General features: G+C 42.9%; 1 protein-coding gene across 1 annotated transcript; it reads left to right on the top strand.

The window, feature by feature from the left end:
• The first annotated feature begins 780 nt into the window (after positions 1–780).
• Positions 781–25,336, top strand: LOC112251532. Its single transcript, XM_024422516.2, has 5 exons — positions 781–1,294; positions 2,474–4,490; positions 4,889–4,894; positions 11,167–11,333; positions 22,764–25,336. The coding sequence occupies exons 2-5, from the start codon at positions 2,479–2,481 to the stop codon at positions 24,485–24,487; spliced, it is 3,909 nt and encodes a 1,302-aa protein (XP_024278284.1). The 5' UTR covers positions 781–1,294; positions 2,474–2,478; the 3' UTR covers positions 24,488–25,336.

Here is a 25,336-nt window from a genome sequence, read left to right as displayed (position 1 = left end):
AGGGCTGTTTTGGAAATGTTTGGCTATCTTCAGGCTATATCTTTTGCCTGAATGAAACACCTTTACAACTCAGTCGCAAAGACAAGATCTGGCAACAATCGTGTCCAGTATGAGAGCGAGAATGTCCATTGAGGTGCACACGCCTTATAAGTACGTTTTTTGGGGAGGTACCTGTATAGCCTCAAAACATGGTTAAAACTATCATTTTGATATCATGGATGGTCAGTCCTTGCATCCATACCTCTGTCTACAGATGTAGGATCTTCATTTGAGCCCGTTGGAGCCAGTGCAGAAAAAATCCTCATGAGCAAAAGAGTGACCAAATTAAGATCCTACATCTGTATGAATTGGAGAGTGGTTACATTTCTCCAACTCCATCCCGGGCGGGGAGGACACTTTGTTATTGTCTCAACTGCTGATTACCACCTTAAATACAGTATTATTTACACATTGTTATATCAATTAATACATAGTATTTAGGCTATTCAATCTTGCACCAAAAAAAATGTATTGTTTTAATTATATTTTACCAGTTTTATTTTAGTCGTGGTAAAACTATGCAATTTACAGTTCTACAATTTTGGCTCGTCTGAGAATTATTGCTCTGTCTATTACTTTGTTTTTCTGCCATGGTCTCTGCCTCTCTTCCACTCATTGTCACTGTGGTGGTGCATCTGGGAGCCGAGTCATTGGCTCGGTCTGAACATCGGGAGTTGCACCAATGATAGGGCTCTCTGAATCCTACAGAGAGATAGATGGGAGTGGAGGGATGTCTGAGAAACCAGTAAGCCTGTGCAATCAGCTACCCTGTCAGAAAACCACAATGGAACATTGGAGAGAAACGTGTGGCTATGAAGCGCCACTGACTTACCTGAAGCGGTAGAATTGTAGTTCTGACTACAACAGGATAGGGTGAATTATTCGTCACTCGTGGCCTACTCAAAACAAAAACCGCAGACAAACAGCTAAGCTCGCAACCATACACAAATGCACGCAAGCACACCAAAATAGAACAGAGAAAACCTTTTAAACCTACTACATAAGAATGTCACGGGGAACAGCAGCATTGGCAACCATCCAGTCTATAACGGATATATTGTAATGTGGGTCTTATCTCCCCGTGTTCAGCGGCCTGTTGACCGGAACGCGGGCTTGCGTATGGTCTGCGCATCCTGCTAAGATAAATTATACGGAAATGGAGACGCATCCTATCAAGTCTCTCAATTACCAGGCATGTAAGGACCAAGAGCAACACAACAAGAGCAAGTCTGCTGTGGTGCGTCTCGTTTGAAAGGTAGGCAGAATTCCTTGCATCAGTCAACTACTACATTCCTTTTCTGTTTATTATAAAGTACAGAAACTCTAGTACTGTATATTGATTATTTGTTTGTTTGGTTAAGCAAAACTCATGACTATGATTACATTTCCATTATTAGCAGTATCTTAGACTGTCCACTTTGAAGTGCTGAGACAGAATGGCTATATAAGGAATGGAACATATATGACCAGGGCCCCTCCACCATTATAACCTAGACAGCGTTAGATGCGGGCGCTAACAAGCAAGAACTGAGACGAAAAGATAATGGTGGAGAAAGGCCAAGGGAAGTTATTTTCATATAGAGGGAGGGGATTCTATACGTTATGCAAAGACGGAATACTATAAAGCCAGGGCTCTGTGATAAGAGAACTCAGCTGTTCCATGGAATTGCTCGGCTCTGTTACTTTGTAATAAAGTCTAACTGAATCTACAGTTTCCAATATCTGTGCAAATATTTGACTCAATATTTTCCACAACACCTCTCACATAACCATAATGTTAACTCCTGAAGAATTAAGCACTTCTTGCAGTAAAATTATACACCAAATGTAGGCTAAATTTTGACTGGGGAATAGGAGTGGAGGAAAAAAATGATTTCTTTCTTTCAGCATCTTGAGAGAATGTGAATGCGCAGTCAGATAGCACCTCTACTGATGGTATCTTTATCAGCATCATAAAAACCGATAGTATTTCAACCACATAAAATATGCATCCAAGCCAAACTGAAATCTTATCAGAAAAATGTTGGGTCGTTTTTCACAGCTTTCTATTTCCTCACAACTGGTCAAACTGAAGTAATTTTTAGATTTTTTTTCACAGAACATATTTCCTGTATTTTTTTTTATACAGCTGACCAATGTACCACTAACAGGGCAACCAAGCAAATTTCTTTTTTTTTTTTTAAATGGCCAAATCAACTCAAAACTGCTCAATATTTGGTTTGATGTTACTTAAAGGTAATATGGTCTTTAAAAAAAAAAAAACTTTGCTTGACTATTCTTGCCCATTGACTACTTTCAAGGTGAGGAACCATCTAACAAGAAGTTGGAAAATACTGAGCTTCACCTTTTAATCTAGCAACTTGTCATATACAGTACTAGCCTAATATTGATGATCAGCAGATTTTTGATCTTAACACATTTCTCCCTTCAATAGGCACCATGTGGAGCGTATTACTCTTTCTCCTGGTCCAGCCTTTGCACACCGACAGCATGGTCTGCCCTAGCAGCTGCATGTGCAACCTAGAGGGGGCCGTCAAATGTGTGGGCAACATCAGGGACGTGCCCAAAGGCATGCCCACCAACATGTACCTACTTCAGCTGAATGGCACCAACATGAAGGTTCTGAACGAACAGAGTCTGGCCATGTTGCCCCTTATGCTGCGTTTAGGCATCAGCCACAGCCCCCTGGACACCATCCACCCTGAGGCCTTCCATGTGGCCCCGCAGCTCCTCTCCATCAAGCTGTCATCCAACGCCCTCTCCAGCCTCCCTTCCCAGGTGTTCAGCCCCTTGGTCAGCCTGAAGCAGCTGCATCTGGATTACAATCGTCTGGAGTCCATCGCTCCCGTGTTGTTCGAGGGTCTGGCCAATCTGAATGAACTGGACGTCAGTAACAACGCCATCGCTCACCTCGCCCCCAATGTTTTCCACGGACTGAGTAGCCTGCGCTATCTCAACCTGGGGAGAAACTCCCTGCAGCAGCTGCCCCCCACCTTGTTCCACTCATTGACGCAGTTGCAGTTCCTCATGCTCTACAACAACAAGCTAGAGCGGCTGGAGGTGGGTGCCTTCGACGAGCTGGCCAACCTCCTGGAGCTCAAACTGCACAACAACCAGATCGCATACATCTCCCCCGAGGTGTTCTGGGCCCTAGGCAACCTCATGACACTCACCATGTCCTCCAACCTGCTCCAGGGCGTCCCGAATGAAAGCTTCTACCACCTTCCCAAACTCACCAAGCTCACTATCTACAAAAACCCTCTGTTGTCACTGCCTGATAAGTTGATGGGCCAAATGCCCAGGATGAAGGAATTCTACCTGTATGACACCAACCTCAGCACCGTGCCCTGGAACCTGTTTGCCAACATGAGTGGGATGGAGAGGCTCTCCCTGCACCTCAACAACAAGCTGAGGGAGCTGCCCCCTGACCTTTTTTGCTGCCTGCCCAACCTCCAGAAGCTTTCTCTCAAGTCCAATGACATCCAGGATCTACATCCAGATATCTTCTCCAAGCTGGCCAATATGGACACTCTGCTCCTGAATGATAACAAGCTTCGCTCCCTTTCTGAGGACATATTTAAGGGCAACCCCAGTTTGGCCAGCATCGAGCTGAAGAACAACCAGCTGCGGACCCTTCCGGGGGAGGTCTTCTCTACTGCAGGGGGTTTAAGGGTTGTTACTCTGAGTGGCAACCCATGGGACTGCAGGTGTGGCATCAGAGACATTGCAAGTTGGATAAAGCTTAATGAAGGCGTGGTTAGTGATCGGACGGATGTGATATGTCGTAATCCGTACCCTCTACTTCTCCGCCCACTTGGTTCCCTACTCAACGAAGAGTTTAAGTGTGACGTTACCACACCCTCGAGCAGCCGCTCCACCCGCTCTTCGATTGAACTCAGCCATGCCGTTTCCACTACAGCTCTTGAGGAGCAAGAGGTGGTAGACTTCACAGCCACAACTACTGCACCCGAGGCTCCATCAACCCAACAAACAGAAAATCCTACTGAGAGTGTCCGGTTCACCACACCTGGGACTAGGCGCACAACAGCTGCCACACCGACCGCCGACGTTCTCGACATTCTTGACGACGACTATATATTCAAGCCTATGGGCACCGAATCGCTCCCCGTCCATGTCCTATCCCCGCCCTTCCACGACAGGCTGGTGTTTGAGAACGGGCTCGAGTTTGTGCACAACAACCGCCTAAAGGGCTGGGTTTACCTGTGGACGCTGCAACCCAATGGGGCTTACGTTGGTTTCCTCATGGCTCTCCACATCCTTCTAGTGGCCACAGGCGTGGCCCTGATTCTGGCTGCCATGTACGGGATGTACCGTCTCCACCAGGCCACGGAAGACCTAGGAGCAATACTCACAAACAGGAAACACGCCATCATATCAGAGAGGAAGCAGAAAGATGGGTGCCTTCGACGAGCTGTCGAAGATAAACTGTAGCTTCACCAAATGCGAAGATGAAGTACAGTATGTGTCGAGAGTATCATTGTGGTGAAACAGTTTTTAAAAGAATAGCGGAACAAGACCTTGGGAAACCTGTCAATGTAAAGCACAAGCCAAAGCTGTCTGCATTATTTGAAGTTCGTTAGCAGAGAAGAGTGTAACTGACAATTTATTCATTAGGCATATCTCGTCTCCTCCCAGTGGTAGGAGCTTTAAACAACAGGAACAAAGAATGATCCTCTCACAACATTGGTCCAAAGAGCCAGACCGTTATGGAGTTAGGCTAGCTCTTTTTTTATTATTATTATGAAAATAACGGATGACGGTATTGATGACTACGCGGACCGAGCGAACAATTTCTCAATTCTATTGGGTGAACCATATGTTCACTAAGCTGTGGGTAAAATTCACCTCTGGAGTACAAGCTAAGCAACCTTGTCTTACTCCTAAGAGTTTTCCAGTCAATTAATGGCCATATGGTGACAGTACGCATTCTTTCAGCAATACAACGATTGGCAACATCTAACCAGTGGAAAATAACGTTGTCATGGCTTATTAGTTAGATAGAGGTCATACTGTTTCTGCAGCTGGGGAAAGTAAGCCGAACCGCATGAATAGAAATGTCCTGATGTCATAAGATTATCTTCTTCCTGTCTTTCCCACTAGCAGCTATGAGTGATCCTAATATGCCTGTATATTTTACACACGCACGCATGCACACACACGTAAGTGAGGTACTGATATCTTACTATTTAACTGGTCAGAGACATCTTGGTAGGCCGACAGGTGTGAATTATGAAAATTAGGGGACTTTTGGATGACCCCCACAAATCACAAGACCAATTGTAGTCATTTAAATGTATTAAACACATTGAAAAAAAGCAGACAAGGGGACATGAGCTTCATGTATTGTAGGTGAGCCGATGCTTTTCTTTTGACTCACGGGACACGACGGACAGATCCGATGAGGCTCCTATCTCAGTCCTAAAGAATGGGAAGCTCAAGTACACCATTTGTCAATATCATAGTGTAGTAAGACATTTTTCGTTGGGAAATGTTCATTGCAATGTTCCTTCCAAAACAAAAACAAGCACCCACATGAAAAACTGTTTAAGGCATTGGTGTTCATTTATCACCATGTACAAAGTTGCCTATAAAACATTTGTTTTATCCCATTACTCTTGTGTTGGCAGATCATTCTCATGTAGGCTATTTGAGAACTACACTGTTAAGATAGAAAGACTCAAAGCATCGTCATTGTGTAGTGGAACCATGAAAAGCAGTTCACCTAAGCTGAGATCTGGTGTTTGGAGGGTGTTTGAATGTAAACCCAATGCCAGTGTTATAGTACGGTGAATGTATTTGAAAACAGAATGGAGATTCAGAAAGTGGTTCTTCTGTTTGAAGGTTGGTGTTAAGATAGTCTTGTGAAAACCATTTCTGGTGTTTCAGTGCATGTAAAAAGCAGCATCTGAACACAAAAAGCATGTTTTGGCAGACTGTCTCTCATACAATCAAATGGTTTTGAAATGAAAATGGTTTATAGCATAAATATTGATTGGGGATGATTTTATTTGAGTTTAAAAAATTAAGATAATTATGGCAATTGAATACTTTTCCTAGGGTAGACAAGGGCACTAATTATAGGCTACTGTTGCCAGACCCATTGAGATTAGAATGATGTTACAAATCAAAATGACAACTCTTTATGTTGTCAAAACATTATCTTAGTCCACTCAGTCAGTCTTCAGGACTAAACTGTTGTGCTGAACCACCCTTCTTGTACTGAGCACATCGGGCCTGATTCAGACTTGCGATAGACTTAACATGGACTCAATAAAATATGGACTTAACTCAAAAAAATGTTAAAGTCCATGTTAAATCAACTTATCTTTATTTTTTCTGTGCTTTGTTTAGAAAGATTAGTTACTTTTACCCACTCAACCACACAGCCACGTACCGTGTGAAGAACTTGGGCCCCCATATCAGAATGTTTAAATTCAAGGCAAAATTTGAACTTCAGACATTGTGCTTCTTTACTGTTTAGAATTGCTCCAGTCTGGGGCATGGAGGTGGAGAGAGGGCATTCGTATCTGGTGTGCCCTCTAAGCAAACTCTATGGTCAAGTATTAAAAACAGGCAAGCATGCGGGCACCTCCCCTTTATTCAGATCCTTCACAAACTCATACAGGAAAGAGCACAACAAACGCTGAGGTGAAACACTCCAAAATAATCCAAGAAAGTATGCGTCAATGACAATGTGAGTACAAAACGTTATTTACACTGAAGAAACAAATAGAAAAGGAATTCACTCAACAAGAACTAGCCAGCAGATCTGATCCACTTGCTTACAGCTAGTGATGTTACGTTTGATACCGGCGCTCCAAGGTATGCGTCGAAATCGCAAAGCAGCTAACCTCGAAGATGTCTGCCGATGCGTGTATGACTTTATCAGCAGTACGTCATCAATGACCTCTGAAGCTTTGTTTGATCACATGCTTTTTCAAACGGTATGTTGCAAAACGTAAGATCTCACTGATCACGCCGTTGTTCCGGTGCCTTTTCCGATTCCAAGCTGATTTCAAACACTGACCTCTACTGGACACCGCACATACAAATACAGTTAGGATTTTGTACAAAAAGTTTCACCTAGCCGGTAGCTTAGCAGATAGACGAGGGAACTATGTAACAGTCATGGACGTGAGGGTTCGGGTCGAATCCCTTTGAAGGCACACTATTTAGAAAACTATTCTGCACTGTTGCTCAAATTTGTTTTATATAGTATAGTATAAGCTTCTGTCTTACGCATCCTAAATAATGCCATAGATTCAGTTTTTCAAAATAGTCAAGCATGATGTAAGATGTGAACCTAGTATTCCAACTGATTAGGCAACTAAATCCAATGACATACAGCTGTGCCACGATGCTATAATGAAAACAATGGGTGAAAAAAATATCTCTGATAATCACACACTGCTATTTATTGCTGACCAGCAGAGGTCACTAATGTGCATTGGGAACATGAACTGTGAATTACGCAGAGCTTTATTATCGGCACAATTTGGTGAAAGTGCCGAAGCCTTAAGAAAGCCTCGGTTTCCCATCACTACTTATAGCTGCACTAGGGTCAGACAGGCTTCCTGTGTAGATTAAGACACCCCAGAGCTGGCGCGAGATATGGCTCGGAAAACGCACCTCAATTCAGGGATAAGAAATGTGTTGCATTCCGAATTGTCCTCTTATCCCAACTGTTACACCGAAAAGAAACTGTTGTTTTTATCCTCATGCTAGCTAGCAGTAGCCACAGCAGCCATTGTGGAATGGCATGTCGCATTGAACAACAAAGGAACTGATTTGTTGACACGGCCATTCCAAAATGGCTGCTGTTGCTTCTGCTGCCTAATATTAGGATGAAAAGGACTGTTTTCTGGAAAAACTAGCATTCGTTAAATCTTCTACGCGTAACAGTTGGGATAATGGGACAATTAGGAGCACAAGGCACTTCTCATACCTGGATTGAGGTACGTTTTCCGAGCAATATCACGCCGGCTCCGCATTGTCTTAATCTACACAGGAAGTCTGTCTGACTCTTATACAGCTGTCAGCAAGCGGGTCGGATCTGTTGGCTAAACAAGGGCGTTTGTTTTGAGTAGCATTTCGGCTGCTAACGGTTACTGTACGCTTACAGTTAAAGTCAAACAGACGTTTTGATTAGTTGGTTTCGTTTTCTTAATGCTACATGGTAGTTAACTGACACGTCGTGCAGATGTTTTTATGCAAATAAAGGCCTGTTTTTTGTCTTGCCAGGTATTTCTTTTGTTTGGCTTGCCTACTAGCTTTATATATTGTTTGATGCCTGCACCACATGCTATATGTTACACTAAATAGCCACTGCCAATTTAGCCTGCTCTAGCGTTGGCCTGCCTCGCCACATGTTACTGCATCCCACTTTTGACATTCATATTGTTCTGTTGTTGCTATATTTACATAGCTTCATCAATGTATATGCATTTTGCATTCTGCTATTAATGTTTAATAATTGTATATTCGTATAGCAATTTATGAATATTATAACAGTTAATAACTTCATTATGCATTCATGCACCATCATTATTGCTTGTTATTATTATTTGCCTGTAGAGAAACATACGTACTACGTTACCAACAGGCTGGCCATACCTAACCAAAGGAATCAAGACAAGGATCACAGACTAATGCCATCTGACCTGTCAACTGTCAATCATATCGTTAAACTCAACTGTACTGTGATTCAATACATCTGAACAACCTTCCATGTACCATCTTCTGAATTTAAAGACTGAATTCAAATACATTAGCATAATGGATGACTGGTGTATCGCATTGAGCCCTGGGCTGAAGTTTTGTATTAGTAGTCGTTGCCTGTATTTTTGTCCATGAATCTGAAATATAATGCCATTTTTCCCTTGATTTAGAAGAATATGATTAATACCGTACAGATCTTTGAACTGTCTTAATCAATATAAAAAAAATGTAAAAGACCTGTTAATGTTTTGTTGTCATTTGATGATTTGCAAAGAAAAGATAAAGTATTTGAAACTTCAAAATCATCTCTTGAAAAAGTAAATGTTGTACTCGTGAATTACCCTGTACAAACGTATTAATTTGTATTATCACAAAACGATACTCTCGTATCATTTCTTTGAGCATAATACCATACAGTTGACCTTTTTGAAATGTCCAATGACGAGTTTATCATATAAGAGCAGGGGACGTACAATAAGAGGAGGTATTTCCATTTACAGTATTTCGAAATTACAGAAGAAGGGATGTAATTCTGCACTAAACAGGACTCAAAACACCAAGTGTACAACCTTTTCCAGGTTAGTGCGCCCAGTCTCTTGCAATGTGTAGCACAACATGATTAAGTGATGTTACAACACACCATGTCATGTTTCAGAACACCTTAAATCTGTCCCATAGACCCTTACACCCATGTGTTTCAAAACTCCAGCAAAGTTAAGGTTTCGTCTCCTTAACATTGGTGGCAGCTTAGTTGCCACTAGTTTTAGTGTTACAAAACACTTCAATTCTACTTGTACTTACACTGTTAAAATTAAGTCCCTAAAAGGGTTATAAAACACTTCAATTCTACTTGTACTTACACTGTTAAAATTAAGTCCCTAAAAGGGTTATAAAACCTGAAAGTACAAACACAAAATACTTTGGAAAATGAATGACAAATTCCAAGTGATTGAATATAAAACAAACAATGAACAAAAGAGAATGAAATGCTGAATAGCAGACAAGTTCATCACTATGGTGACCGGTGATTAAGCCTTTCCAGTACATTGAACTCACATAACAGTGGGCAGAGATCACACTATTCACATCACTGACACACACTCAAATAGTTCACATCAAACACAGGACAGGAAATAGCAACACTGTTTTTTTTTAACCTGTAGTCTTTACCCATAGTCACAAGTCACGAGAACTGTGCCTTAAAAACAGCCATCATAGATTAGGGTTCCCAGTTTGATTCGTCAGAATACTTTCAGTGAATGGAAGTCATTGTAAACGGGCCAATCCAAACATTTCAATTCACAAAAGGGAATCCCCCCCAAAATGGTCTGTGCACAGCATTTTAGCAGTAGCCAAAAATCAGACCAAAATTAGGCTAGCACTAATGATACTGTATCAGGGCCTACACAAACGTCTGTCTGTGTAAACCTTGCACAACCCATTACCTACATAAGTTGGCCTATTGTTCTTCTTGACTAATACAACTTCCCTGCAAAAACACCCTGTACAAAAGACAAGGACCCGCCCTTTATTTTGCATGTTCCTTAATGGTAATCAGCTACATCTGTATTTTGACCACGCTGGTCACATTAAGTACATGTTCTCGCTGCTGCTGGGCTGAGATATACATTAACTCCACCCATGCTATCTTGTTTAGGGTGTAGTGGGGGTATCCGTGCCCTTGGTCTGCGTAGGAGTCGTAAAACAGATGGATTTCCCTTTTACAGCAACAGAGAGGAATGTTAATCAGAATAGTAAGTTAACGTACAACCTTTCTTTAGGTCTAATTGAGAGCAGATGATTGCCACTTTACCTCTACTGGGCTAAAATTGTTTTTCTGCAGAAGACTGACATTTCTTTGGAATCTTGGAATAGAAGAAGTGAATACCCCTGGCTCTCCATCATATGTTAGTTATTATCTGAAAGGGTTGATCCCAAGTGCTGTATGCCTCTGAGCCATGCATGAGAACCGCAGCCCCTCCCCTTCCACCCCCACAATCAGGCTTTTGGTCATCAGCGCATTGGGCAGCCCCTCCACCCCAACTGAAAGCCCACTGTCAGCATGTCAACGCCTAAAACACACGCCAACTTACTCACGCACAACCACAAAGTCCCATACACACCTACAGTATATATATATTCAAACACGTACATTCATGCAAGTAGTTCCCAAGCACACCCTCACACAAATCCAGTCCTTTTACAGAGAGGGTGGGGCTTCCCCCTCACACAAACGCCCCACCATACTTCCCAAAAAAATGTGTGTGTATGTGAGGAAGAGAAACAGACAGAGCACAGGCGGTGCAAGCCAGCTTCAGTACATGACCTGAAAGTTTCAAGGGCAAAGGGGGAAAAGATTGATTGAGGATGATGAACGTGATGACAAAGAGCTGAACAACGTGAGGATGTGTGGTTCTGGAAGAAACTGGAATCTCTAATTAATTCACATCTGACATTTCTGAAGAGGGAGCACAGTGACAAGAGAGGATACAAGATAGCAGACACTCCCCACCAACTCATTTCTCCGTTCACTCAACTGCCAAGCGCTGTACAAGGTAAGCTCCACTCTACCATATAGCCGACAGCATCTCGTTTTACAATAGTTAGCAGTGCACTGGTTGACCTGGAGATTCCTAATCTCATGTATTCTGTTGAAATTGCTTTTTTTGCTCGTATGAGAAAGAGATGGTCAAAACTGTAATTATTATGAAAACAAATTATTATTAAGTGAGGTCGTCTACTTTATTGTGAAGTTTTAATTGTCCAAGCAAGACAAAAACTATAACGATTATAAAGTAGACGACTGTAGGAGCATGGTTTTCTGAAACTATGATTTAACCATATTATTTAGTCTTTCTGTGCGCATATTACGGGGGGAACAAACAGAAATGTGCTTTGAAGAGAGCTCAAACGCTCCTCTTCCAACCCTTAACCAAGTTTTTTCAGTATTCGTTGCAAAAAAATCGTCTCATGTCATTTTATATTAACTTTGTGATATTGTTAGTCTATGCAACTCTCCCCATAAACTCACCCTCTAATTTGCTGGATATATATTTTGTGACTGGCAAAGTGCTGATGCTTAAGTCCAGGAAATGGGGAGAGAAAAAAAATCACAGCAATTAATGGTGAACTGGAAATGTTTTACAATGTAAAATGTTCCAGCCCAGTCCAGACTGTGGTTTGGTGAGACTGGGACTGATTATTTCAGAGAGGAGATAGTTTAAATGTAAGCGGCCATTCAAATAGGGATCTTATGCATTTGTATTTTGCTGAGGAGTCAGAAGAGGCATGTTTGCCAATGGTGCTGTTCAGTCATATCGGCTATGTCTTCACTCCCAACACTTCGAGGGGAACAGCAATAGGATAAGATTCAACTACAATTTCCTAAGAGGAAACATCTGAGTAAGTAACTATTCTTTAATTACAGTGCATTAGGAAAGTATTCAGACCCCATGACCTTTTCCACATTTTGTTATGTTAGCCTAACATGGATAAAATACATTTTCCCGCCTCATCAATCTACACACAATCCCCCCATAATGACAAAAAGTTTTTTTTATACAAATTTGCAAAAAACAACAAAAACGTAAATATTACATATTCATAAGAATTGAGACCCTTTACTCAGTACATTGTTGAAGCACCTTTAGCAATGATTACAGCCTCGAGTCTTCTTAGGTATGACGCTACAAGCTCGGCACACCTGTATTTGGGGAGTTTCTCCAAATCTCTGCAGATCCTCTCAAGCTCTGTCAAGTTGGATGGGGAGGGTCACTGCACAGCTATTTTCAGGTCTCTCCACAGGATATTCGATCGGGTTCAAGTCCGGGCCACTCAAGGACATTCAGAGACTTGTCCCACTCCTGCGTTGTGTTGGCTGTGTGCTTACGGTTGTTATCTTGTTGGAAGGTGAACCTTCGCCCCAGTCTGAGGTCCTGAGCTATCTGGAGCGGTTTTTCATCAAGGATATCTGTACTTTTCTCCGATCATCTTTCCCTAGATCCTGACTAGTCTCCCACTGAAAAACATACCCACAACATGATGCTGCCACCACCATGCTTCACCGTAGGGATGGTGCCAGGTTTCCTCCAGATGTGACGGTGGGCATTCAGGCCAAAGAGTTCAATCTTGGATTCATCAGACAAGAGAATCTTGTTTCTCATGGTCTGAGTGTCTTTAGGTGCCTTTTGGCAAACTTCAAGCAGGATGTAATGTGCCTTTTACTAATGAGTGGCTTCTGTCTAGCCAATCTACCATAAAGGCCTAAATGGTGGCGTGCTGCAGAGATGGTTGTCCTTCTGGAAGGTTACCCCATCTCCACAGAGGAACTAAGGAGCTCTTTCAGAGTGACCATCAGGTTCTTGGTCACCTCCCTGACCAAGACTCTTCTACCCGATTGCTCAGTTTGGCCAGGCGGCCAGCTCTAGGAAGAGTCTTGGTGGTTCCAAACTTCTTCCGGTTAAGAATGGAGGAGGCCACTGTGTTCTTGGACCTTCAATGCTGCAGAAACATTTTGGTACCCTTCCCCAGATCTGTGCCTTGACATAATCCTGTCTTGGAGCTCTACGGACAATTCCTTCGACCTCATGGCTTGGTTTCTGCTCTGACATGCACCGTCAACTGTGGGACCTTTATATAGACAGGTGTGTGCCTTTCCAACTCATGTCTAATCAATTTAATTTACTTCAGGTGGACTCCAATGAAGTTGTAGAAACATCTGGAAACAGTATGATTGATGGAAACAGGATGGACTTGAGCTCAATTTCAGGTCTTATAGCAGAGGGTCTGAAAACTTGTGTAAAAAAAAAAAAAATATATATATATATATATATATATATATATATATATATACACTGCTCAAAAAAATAAAGGGAACACTAAAATAACACATCCTAGATCTGAATGAATGAAATATTCTTCTTAAATACTTTTTTCTTTACATAGTTGAATGTGCTGACAACAAAATCACACAAAAATTATCAATGGAAATTAAATTGATCAACCCATGGAGGTCCGGATTTGGAGTCACTCAAAATTAAAGAGGAAAACCACACCACAGGCTGATCCAACTTTGATGTAATGTCCTTAAAACAAGTCAAAATGAGGCTCAGTAGTGTGTGTGGCCTCCACGTGCCTGAATGACCTCCCTACAATGCCTGGGCATGCTCCTGATGAGGTGGCGGATGGTCTCCTGAGGGATCTCCTCCCAGACCTGGACTAAAGCATCCGCCAACTCCTGGACAGTCTGTGGTGCAACGTGGCGTTGGTGGATGGAGCGAGACATGATGTCCAAGATGTGCTCAATTGGATTCAGGTCTGGGGAACAGGCGGGCCAGTCCATAGCATCAATGCCTTCCTCTTGCAGGAACTGCTGACACACTCCAGCCACATGAGGTCTAGCATTGTCTTGCATTAGGAGGAACCCAGGGCCAACCGCACCAGCATATGGTCTCACAAGGGGTCTGAGGATCTCATCTCGGTACCTAATGGCAGTCAGGCTACCTCTGGCGAGCACATGGAGAGCTGTGCGGCCCCCCAAAGAAATGCCACCCCACACCATGACTGACCCACCGCCAAACCGGTCATGCTGGAGGATGTTGCAGGCAGCAGAACGTTCTCCACGGCGTCTCCAGACTGTCACGTCTGTCACATATGCTCAGTGTGAACCTGCTTTCATCTGTGACGAGCACAGGGTGCCAGTGGCGAATTTGCCAATCTGGGTGTTCTCTGGCAAATGCCAAACGTCCTGCACGGTGTTGGACTGTAAGCACAACCCCCACCTGTGGACGTCGGGCCCTCATACCACCCTCATGGAGTCTGTTTCTCACTGTTTGAGCAGACACATGCACATTTGTGGCCTGCTGGAGATCATTATGCAGGGCTCTGGCAGTGCTCCTCCTGCTCCTCCTTGCACAAAGGCGGAGGTAGCGGTCCTGCTGCTGGGTTGTTGCCCTCCTATGGCCTCCTCCACATCTCCTGATGTACTGGCCTGTCTCCCGGTAGCGACTCCATGCTCTGGACACTACGCTGAAAGACACAGCAAACCTTCTTGCCACAGCTCACATTGATGTGCCATCCTGGATGAGCCTCACTACCTGAGCCACTTGTGTGGGTTGTAGAATCCGTCTCATGCTACCACTAGAGTGAAAGCACCGCCAGCATTCAAAAGTGACCAAAACATCAGCCAGGAAGCATAGGAACTGAGAAGTGGTCTGTGGTTATCACCTGCAGAACCACTCCTTTATTGGGGGTGTCTTGCTAATTGCCTATAATTTCCACCTGTTGTCTATTCCATTTGCACAACAGCATGTGAAATTTATTGTCAATCAGAGTTGCTTTCTAAGTGGACAGCTTGATTTCACAGAAGTGTGATTGACTTAGAGTTACATTGTGTTGTTTAAGTGTTCCCTCTATTTTTTGAGCAGTGTATATATACACACACAAACACACAGTTGAAATCGGGAAATTTACATACACCTGAGCCGAATACATTTAAACAAATTTTTTCCAATTCCTGACATTTAATCTGAGTAAAAATTCCCTGTCTTAGGTCAGTTAGGATCACCACTTTATTTTATGAATGTGAAATGTCAGAATAATAGTAGAGATAATTATTTATTTCAGCTTTTATTTCTTTCATCACATTCCCAGTGGGTCAGACGTTTACATACACTCAATTAGTATTTGTTAGTGTTGCCTTTAGGTTTCGGGTAGCCTTCCACAAGCTGGGTGAATTTTGGCCCATTCCTCCTGATAGAGCTGGTGTAAAGGAGTCAGATTTGTAGGTCTCCTTGCTTGCACATGCTTTTTCAGTTCTGTCCACACATTTTCTATAGGATTGAGGTCAGGGCTTTGTGATGGCCACTCCAATACCTTGACTTTGTTGTACTTAAGCCATTTTGCCACAACTTTGGAAGTATGCTTGGGGTCATTGTCCATTTGGAAGACCCAATTGCGACCAAACTTTAACTTCCTGACTGATGTCTTGAGATGTTGCTTCAATATATCCACGTAATTTTCCTGCCTCATGATGCCATCTATTTTGTGAAGTTCACCAGTCCCTCCTGCAGCAAAGCACCCCCACAACATGATGCTGCCACCCCCGTGCTTCACAGCTGGGATGGTGTTCTTCGACTTGCAAGCATCCCCGTTTTTCCTCCAAACATAACAATGGTCGTCATGGACAAACAGTTCTATTTTTGTATCATCAGACCAGAGGACATTTCTCCAAAAAGTATGATCTTTGTGCAGTTGCAAACCATAGTCAGGCTTTTTTTAATGGGGGTTTTGGAGCCGTGGCTTCTTCCATGCTGAGCGGCCTTTCAGGTTATGTCGATATAGGACTCGTTTTACTGTGGATATAGATATTATTGTACCTGTTTCCTCCAGCATCTTCACAAGGTCCTTTGCTGTTGTTCTGGGATTGATTTGCACTTTTTGTACCAAAGTACGTTCATCGCTAGGAGACAGAACGCGTCTCCTTCCTGAGCAATATGACGGCTGCGTGGTCCTATGGTGTTTATACTGGCGTACTATTGTTTGTACAGATTAACGTGGTACCTCCAGGCGTTTGGAAATTGCTCCCAAGGATGAACCAGACTTGTGGAGGTCTACAATTTTTTTCTGAGGTCTTGGCTGATTTCTTTTGATTCCCCATGATATCAAGCAAAGAGACACTGAGTTTGAAGGTAGGCCTTGAAATACATCCACAGGTACACCTCCAATTGACTCCAATGATGTCAATTAGCCTATCAGAAGCTTCTAAAGCCATGACATCAGTTTCTGGAATTTTACAAGCTGTTTAAAGGCACAGTCAACTTAGTGTATGTAAACTTCTGACCCACTGAAATTGTGCTAAAGTTAATTATAAGTTAAATAATCTGGCTGTAAACAATTGTTGAAAAAATTTCTTGCGTCATTCACAATGTAGATGTCCTAACCGACTTGCCAAAATGAAGTTTAACAAGAAATTTGTGGAGTGGTTTAAAAACGAGTTAATAACTCCAACGTAAGTGTATGCTACCTATATATATATATATATATATATAAAACCTGTCAAAGGTTTGGACACACCTACTCATTCAAGGGTTTTTCTATACTTTTACTATTTTCTACATTGTAGAATAATAGTGAAGACATCAAAATATATTTTATTTTTGAGATTCTTCAAAGCAGCCACCCTTTGCCTTGACAGCTTTGCACACTCTTGGCATTCCCTCAACCAGCTTCATGAGGTAGTCAACTGGAATGCATTTCAATAAAAAGGGGTGCCTTGTTAAAAGGTAATTTGTGGAATTTCTTTCCTTCTCAACGCGTTTTAGCCAATCAGTTGTGTTGTGACAAGGCTGGGGTGGTATACAGAAGATAGCCCTATTTGGTAAAATACCAATTCCATATTATAGCAAGAACATCTTAAATAAGCAAAGAGAAACAACAGTCCATAATCTGCAACTTTGAAAGTTTGTTCATGTGCAGTCAAAAAACCATCAAGCGCTATGATGAAACTGTCTCATGAGGACCGCCACAGGAAAGGAAGATCCAGAGTTACCTCTGCTGCAGAGGATACGTTCAGTAGAGTTACATTTACCTCAGATTGCAGCCCAAATTTGTTATTTATTTAACCTTTATTTAACTAGGCAAGTTAGTTAAGAACAAATTCTTATTTACAATGACGGCCTACCAAAAGGCAAAAGGCCTCCTGCGGGGACGCTTCACAGAGTTCATCAACTGTTCAGAGGAGACTGCATGAATCAGGCCTTCATGGTTGAATTGCTGCAAAGAAACCACTACTGAAGGACACCGATAAGAAGAAGAGACTTGCTTGGGGCAAGAAACACGAGCAATAGATATTAGACCAGTGGAAATCTGTCCTTTGGTCTGATGAGTCCAAATGAGAGGTTTTTGGTTCCAACCACCGCATCTTTGTGAGACAGAGAAGGTGAAAGGATGATCTCCGCATGTGTAGTTCCCACCATGAAGCATGGAGGAGGAGGTGTTATGGTGTGGGGGTGCTTTGCTGGTGACACTGTCAGTGATTCATTTACAATTCAAGGCACACTTAGCCAGCATGGCTACCACAGCATTCTACAGCCATACGCCATCCCATCTGATTTGAAATTAGTGGAACTATCATTTGTTTTTCAACGGAACAATGACCCAACACACCTCCAGGCTATGTAAGGGTTATTTGACGTAGAAGGAGAGTGATGGAGTGCTGCATCAGATGACCTGGCCTCCGCAATCACCCAACCTCAACCCAATTGAAATTGTTTGGGATGAGTTGGACCACAGAGTGAAGGAAAAGCAGCCAACAAGTGCATATTTGGGAACTCCTGCAAGACTGTTGGAAAATCATTCCAGGTGAAGCTGGTTGAGAGAATGCCAAGAGTGTGAAAAGTTGTCATCAAGACAAAGGGTGGCTACTATGAAGAATCTAAAATATTTTATGATTGGTTTAACCCTTTTTTGGTTAGTACATGATTCCATATATGTTATTTCATAGTTGTCATGTCTTCACTATTATTCTACAATATAGACAATTTTAAAAATAAAGAAAAACCCTTGAATGAGTAGGTGTCCGAACTTTTGACTGGTACCGTATATTTGCAGAAATTTCTAAAAACCTGTTTTCCCTTTGTCATTATGGAGTACTGTGTGTAGGTGGATGAGGGGGAAAAAATATTTTTGAATAAGCCTGTAACACAACAAAATGTGGAAAATGTCAAGGGGTCTGAATACTTTCCAAAAGCACTATATACTGCTGCTATAGTCAATACTGACCTATTTGGACTACCAGGGGAAGCAGTGTGTTGCACACACACCCACAGGTTGCTATGGTTATGATGAGCAACATGCAACATAACGCAAAAATTATTCAAACCTAATCCAAATGGTATGATACCAATATTTTGATAAGAAACTGGAACTAGGCTATGTTGTTTCTACTTTATAGAGAGAAACTCAAAGCAAGTAGGCTACATACTGACTGAACACAAAATCTATTGAAATGGGTAACATCTGGGAAACTCCAGGAACGGTTTTATGTTCCTACTTCTTTGATGTAATAATAAAACCCAATTCCTCTGTGGCTGTGTTCAATGGAAGGACAAACACGCTGGTCTTTCAAACACTCCATCTGCACTTTAAAATAACATTCCGCTGCCATTCGGCTTTAATAATGGACCAGGGTCTATATGGAGAGAGAACCAAACCGACAATAATATTCGCAGCGCTTTGTAAATGCTGCTTCCTCTGCCATTACAAACAGTCCAAACAGTCTACAGCCCCAGAATGCTGCAGTCGCCCTGTATGCTAATGCTGTGGCTATCCTTTGCCTAGAACACTTGTGGTGGTGAATTAAGCCACACTTAAAACTATTATACAGTATTTTATGCTGAATTTTGCACTTCTTGTACTGGTACTTTGAAACTTTGATTCGATTACTACACTTCAGAAAGGATTCACGCCTCTTGACCTATTCCACATTTTGTTGTTACAGTCTTAAATCAAAATGTATTAAAATAAAATAATTCTCACCCATCTACACAACAATACCCCATAATGACAAAGTGAACATTTTGTTTTTATACGTTTTAGCTAATTTATTGAAAAGGAAATACGCTACATGACCAAAAGTATGTGGACAGCTGCTCGTCGAACATCTCATTCCAGAATCATGAGCATTAATATGGAGTTGGTGCTATAACATTAATATGGAGTTGGTGCTTTGCTGCTATAACAGTCTCCACTCTTCTGGGAAGGCTTTCCACTAGACGTTGAAACATTGCTGCGGGGACTTGCTTCCATTCAGCCACAAGAGCATTAGTGAGGTCGGACTGATGTTGTGCGATTAGGTCTGGCTCGCAGTCGGCGTTACAATTCATCCCAAAGGTGTCCGATGGGGTTGATGCCAGGGATCTGTGCAGACCAGTCAAGTTCTTCCACATCGATCTCGACAAAACATTTCTGTATGGACCTCAGTTTGTGCACAGGGACATTGTCATGCTGAAACAGGAAAGGTTGTTCCCATAACTGTTGCCACAAAGTTGGAAGCACAGAATCGTCTAGAATGTCATTGTATGCTGTAGCGTTAAGATTTCCCTTCACTGGAACTAAGTGGCCTAGTCCGAACTATGAAAAACAGCCACAGACCATTATTCCTCATCCATCAAACTTCACAGTTGCCACTATGCATTTGGGCAGGTAGCGTTCTCCTGGCATCTGCCAAACCCAGATTCATCCGTCGGACTGCCAGATGGTGAAGTGTGATTCATCACCCCAGAGAATGCGTTTCCACTGCTTCATAGTCCAATGGCAGTGAGCTTTACACCACTCCAGCTAACATTTGGCTTTGTGCATGGTGATCTTAGGCTTGTGTGCGGCTGTTCGGCCATGGAAACCTATTTCATGAAGCTCCCAACGAACAGTTCTTGTGCTGACGCTGCTTCCAGAGGCAGTTTGGAATTGGAGTGTCGCAACTGAGGACAGACACTTTTTACGTGCTACGCGCTTCAGCACTCAAGAGGTTGCTGTTCTTTGAGCAAATTCGTGGCTGAGCTGTTGTTGCTCCTAGACATTTCCATTTCACAATAACAGCACTTACCGTTGACCGGAGCAGCTATAGCAGGGCAGAAATTTGACTAACTTACTTGTTGCAAAGCTGGCATCCTATGACGATGCCTCATTGAAAGTCACTGAGCTCTTCAGTAAGGCCATTCTACAGCCAATATTTGTCTATGGAGATCGCATGGCTGTGTGCTTTATTTTATACACCTGTCAGCAAGGAGTGTGGCTGAAATAGCCTAATCCACAAATTTGAAGGGGTGTCCACATACTTTTGTATATATAGTGTATCGAATTTTACATAAATATTCACGCCACTGAGTCAATATATGACTCACAGTGATTACAGCAGTCTTTTTGGGTAAGTCTCTAAGAGCTGTGCACACCTAGAATGTACAATATTTGCACATTATTCTTCAAAAACAATTCAAGCTCTGTCAAGTTGGTTGTTGATTATTATGTAGACAGGTCCCACAGTTGTTCTCATCATGTCCAATCAATTGAATTTACCACAGGTGGACTCCAATCAAGTTGTAGAAACATGTGAAGGATGATCAATAGAAATAGGATGCACCTGAGCTCCATTTTGGAGTCTCATAGCAAAGGGTCTTATGTAAATAAGGTATTTCTGTTTGGTATTTTTTAGAAATCTGCCCAAAATTATAAAAATCTGTTTTCGCTTTGTCATCGCTGAGAATAAAAAAACAATAATAATTTAGAATAAGGCTGTAATGTAACAAAATGTGGAAAAAAGTTAAGGGGTCTGAATACTTTCTGAAGGCACTGTATACTGTAATTGTATATGAAGGTTACAAAGATGATGTAGTCATTCAAAAATATTGCACACAAAGTGAGTCCATGCAACTTATTATGTGATTTGTTAAACACATTTTTTACTCGTGAACTTATTTAGTCTTGCCATAACAAAGGAGTTGAATACTTATTTACTCAAGACATTTCAGTTTTTTATTCTTAATTAATTTGTAAACATTTCTACAACCATAATTCCACTTTGACATTATGGGGTATTGTGTGTAGGCCAGTGACACAAAAATCTCAACTTAATCCATTTTAAATTCATGCTGTAACACAACAAAATGTGGAGAAAGAAGTCAACGGGTGTGAATACTGTCTGAAGGCACTGTAGAAAAAAGGGTTCCAACAGGGTTCTGCAGCTGTCCCCATAGGATAACTGTTTTTGGTTCTAGGGAAAACTATTATAGGTTCCATGTAGAACCCTCTGTGGAAAGGCTTCTATGTGGAACCCAAAATGTTTCTACCTGGAACCAAAAGGGGTTCTTGAATGGGTTCTCCCCAAATCTGGCCCTTAAACCATCACGGTCACCTAATAATCCCCAGTTTACAATTGGCTCATACATCCCCCCCCCTCCTCTCCCCTGTAACTATTCCCCAGGTCATTGCTGTAAATGAGAATGTGTTCTCAGTCAACTTACCTGGTAAATAACAAATTAAATTAAATAAAAATTAAAATGGAGACAGCCGAAGAAGCCCTTTTTGGTTCTAGATACACTTTTTTTTTGTAAGAGAGTAACATGTCATAAGTGCACAGGTTTTTCCTCACAATACTTGGTTATTTCACTTTCCTTCAGCTTACTTGAAGTATTTACTGTGAGTAGCTCGGGATAGGAGTGTTTGTTGTAAAAAATGTAGGCCCTAGCCTTCTATGCCAGACCTTTAAGCTGGTGTTAGACTGGTGAACTAGTATGTCTGTTCAGATGGTACTGAGTGTAGGAATAATTTGGTAAGAATGTCGGGTGAGAAATGAACCTTTCTAACTTTAGACTCTGGGAATTTCCTAGAAATAATAGCCTAGCCATTGTGGATCCAATCAAATAAAAAAAATCACATGAAAACAAAAACACCACAATCTGGCAGTATTTTCGGTTTACCCTCATTTGAACAGAAAGTTGTTCATTTTTGCTACTATTAAGTTAACAGTCCCATTAAGCCATTAACTTAACGATTAAGTACTATTAAGTCAACAGATGGACTGATTCCAGTACTTAACGGGAGATGCTAAATGTAGCCCATTTCATGGTCTATTTAGCTCGCACCCTCCCATGCGTGTTATGTCCACATGATCCCAATTTAACAAGACACAATTTAAAGAATCGATGATGCAGCCGTATTTGTCTAATATATTTTTAACCTCACTTGAATTTGATTTATTAGGTCTTATTTTAATGTGGATTTTTTTTATACAGTGTCACACATATTGCTTTATAAACCTGACATGTTGTTTGGGTGTGCATGGCATCAAATAAAGCAACCCACTGGGCACAGACGTGAATTCAACGTCTATTCCAGGTTGGTTTAATGCCATTTCATTGAAATGATGTGGAAACCATGTTGACTCAACCAGTTTGTGCCCAGTGGGTAACCACTCTTTTGATCTTTTCTAGGAGCATCAATGGACCTGCCAATCAACCTCCTCATCTTTCTCCTCCTCCTTGCCATCAGTGGAGTTCTTGGAGCGTGCCCAGATGGATGCCAGTGCAAAGACAACAAAATCCTTTGCCATGGCAGGTCAATCACAGAGTTTCCCTCCTCAGTGCCTGGTTCCACTACCACCTTCTACATCTCCAACACAAACATCACCGCTCTCAAACCTGATGACTTGGCTGATTTTGCCGAGGCCCTTGGCATCTTTGTGGTCAAAGACACTGGGATCAGAGAAGTATTCCCTGGCACCTTTGACCTCACCCATAACTTGGGTGCCCTGGGCTTCACAGGCACTGAGCTGAATGACCTGCCTGAGGCCCTGTTTCTAAATCTGGTGAAGCTGGAATCTCTGACTCTGAGCGGCAACAAGTTCCTGGTGCTTCGCCCCGCCTGGCTCTACTCCCTCGCTGCTCTGAGGACCCTGGACTTCAGCAAGAACCTCATCACGTCTGTACCAGAGAAAGCCTTTCGCTCTGTCACTCAGCTGGAGCATCTCACCCTGGCCAGGAACGGCATCAACCAACTCTATAGGGACACCTTCAGGGGCCTGAGCAAGCTCAAATCCCTGCGTCTGAACCGGAACGCTCTTAGGGCGATCCCTGCTGGAGCGTTTGATGACCTGGTAAGCCTGGAGGAGCTCTCTCTGCAGGATAATGCCATCACTCATCTCCCCGCTAACCTGTTCTCCCAGCTGCAGAGGCTAAAGAAGCTTTATCTCTCCAGCAACCGGCTAACTTCCCTCCCAGAGGGGATTCTCCTCAACCTCCCTAACCTGGCACAGATCTCCCTGTATGAGAACGAGCTCCAGAGTCTGTCCCCAGGAGTGTTCGGCCCCATGGCCGTGAGGGAGCTGTGGCTGTATGACAACCGGCTAACCCACCTGGAGGAACACACCTTCAGCAACCTGACTCAGCTGCGTCTGCTGGTACTGAGCCGGAACCAGATCAGCTCTGTGTCTCCCGGGGCCTTCAGTGGGCTGGCAGAGCTGGGGGAAGTGTCCCTACACACCAACCTCCTCACCAGCCTGCAGGAAAGCACCTTCCAGGGGCTGCATAAGCTGGTAAACATCTCCCTGGAGCACAATTACATCCACTCCCTTCCTGCCAGGCTTCTCCAGGGCCACTCCCACCTTGGCCAGCTGGACCTCCACAACAACTCCCTCCTCAACCTGCCCTCAGAGCTCCTCAGCACCCTCACGGTGGCCAATGAGGTGCTGCTCGCTGAAAATCCCTGGAAGTGTGACCAGGACATCGTGCCACTGCGGGACTGGCTGATACGGAACCCCACCAAGGCTAACCTCAGTACTGTGGTGTGCCTCACGCCCTCTGTCTTAAGCGGTGACAGCATAGCCGAACTGACTGACGAGGAGTTGATGTTGTCCACTCCGACCGCCGTCCCTGATATCACCCCGACAGAGAAGAGGAGGAAGCCCCACACCCCCGCTCCCAAGAGGAGCACCCCCTCCCCTGCTGCAGAGGCCACGCCCACCCAGGAGCAGGGGGAGGACACCAGCAGTGGGCAGGGGAACGGAGAGGGTGTGTCCAGGAACACACAGATCATTATCATCGCGGTGGTCTGCACCGCCATCATCACCAGTATCATTGTCTTCTGCGTCTGCTGGAGGAGGAACAACAGAGGCAGCCGCAACCTTGGCCGCAGGAACAAAAACAACTCGGTCATCTAGACTGGTCCAGAGGCCTGAGAACCACATGGGAGATGTACTGTACAGTTATGCTGAGCATGCCAGAGCAAATATCCTGATGCAGCTGTTCCCAAACATCTTAGCACAGGAACCCATCATGTCTCTATCATGTATCTTCAAGAACTCATGACCAAGGACAGACTAGCTGGGGCCTGATCCTTGGGGAACTCTACTTTGATCGAATAAGTTATTCTGATTGGGATCCCATAATATTATAACTAGACAATTTTGCAAGTCCCTCTTCAGCAAGCTTTCTGAGGTTTGAACACTATCTTGCACAAATAACCAAAAAGAACATCTCATAAACCAACAATAATCATCTGGAAATTGCATGGATGGAATGCACAAAATGCCATTAATCTTTTTTCAATACTGGTAAAAAAGTTGAACGTATACAACTGAAGTCAGAAGTCACCATACACGTGGATTGGAGTTATTAAAGCTAGTTTTTCAACCACTCCACACATTTCTGGTTAACAAACTATAGTTTTGGCAAGTCGGTTAGTAAATCTATCATAATTCCAGTGGGTCAGAAGTTTACATACACTGAGTTAACTGTGCTTTCAAACAGCTTGGAAAAATTCTGAAGATCATGTCATGGCTTTAGATGCTTCTGATAGGCTAATTGATGGATGTATTTCAAGGCCTACCTTCAAACTCAGTGCCTCTTTGCTCGACAACATAGGGAAATCAAAAGAAGTCAGCCAAGGCCTCCACAAGTCTGGTTCATCCTTGGGAGCAATTTCCAAACGCCTGGAAGTAGCACGTTCATCTGTACAATGGTGTGAAAAGTGCAAATCAATCCCAGAACAACAAAGGATCTTGTGAAGA

This window comes from Oncorhynchus tshawytscha, linkage group LG05 (assembly GCF_018296145.1).
Source record: "Oncorhynchus tshawytscha isolate Ot180627B linkage group LG05, Otsh_v2.0, whole genome shotgun sequence".
In the NCBI taxonomy this organism is placed as follows: Eukaryota; Metazoa; Chordata; class Actinopteri; order Salmoniformes; family Salmonidae; genus Oncorhynchus; species Oncorhynchus tshawytscha.
This window is presented reverse-complemented; position numbering and strand designations above follow the sequence as displayed.

What these genes read in the sequence shown, in the direction of transcription:
- LOC112251532 (XM_024422516.2), top strand. Translation starts at nt 2,479, where the DNA reads ATGTGGAGCGTATTACTCTTTCTCCTGGTCCAGCCTTTGCACACCGAC. An exon ending in ACTGCCAAGCGCTGTACAAG is followed by an intron (nt 11,334 to 22,763) that starts GTAAGCTCCACT and finishes GATCTTTTCTAG; the next exon opens with GAGCATCAATGGACCTGCCA.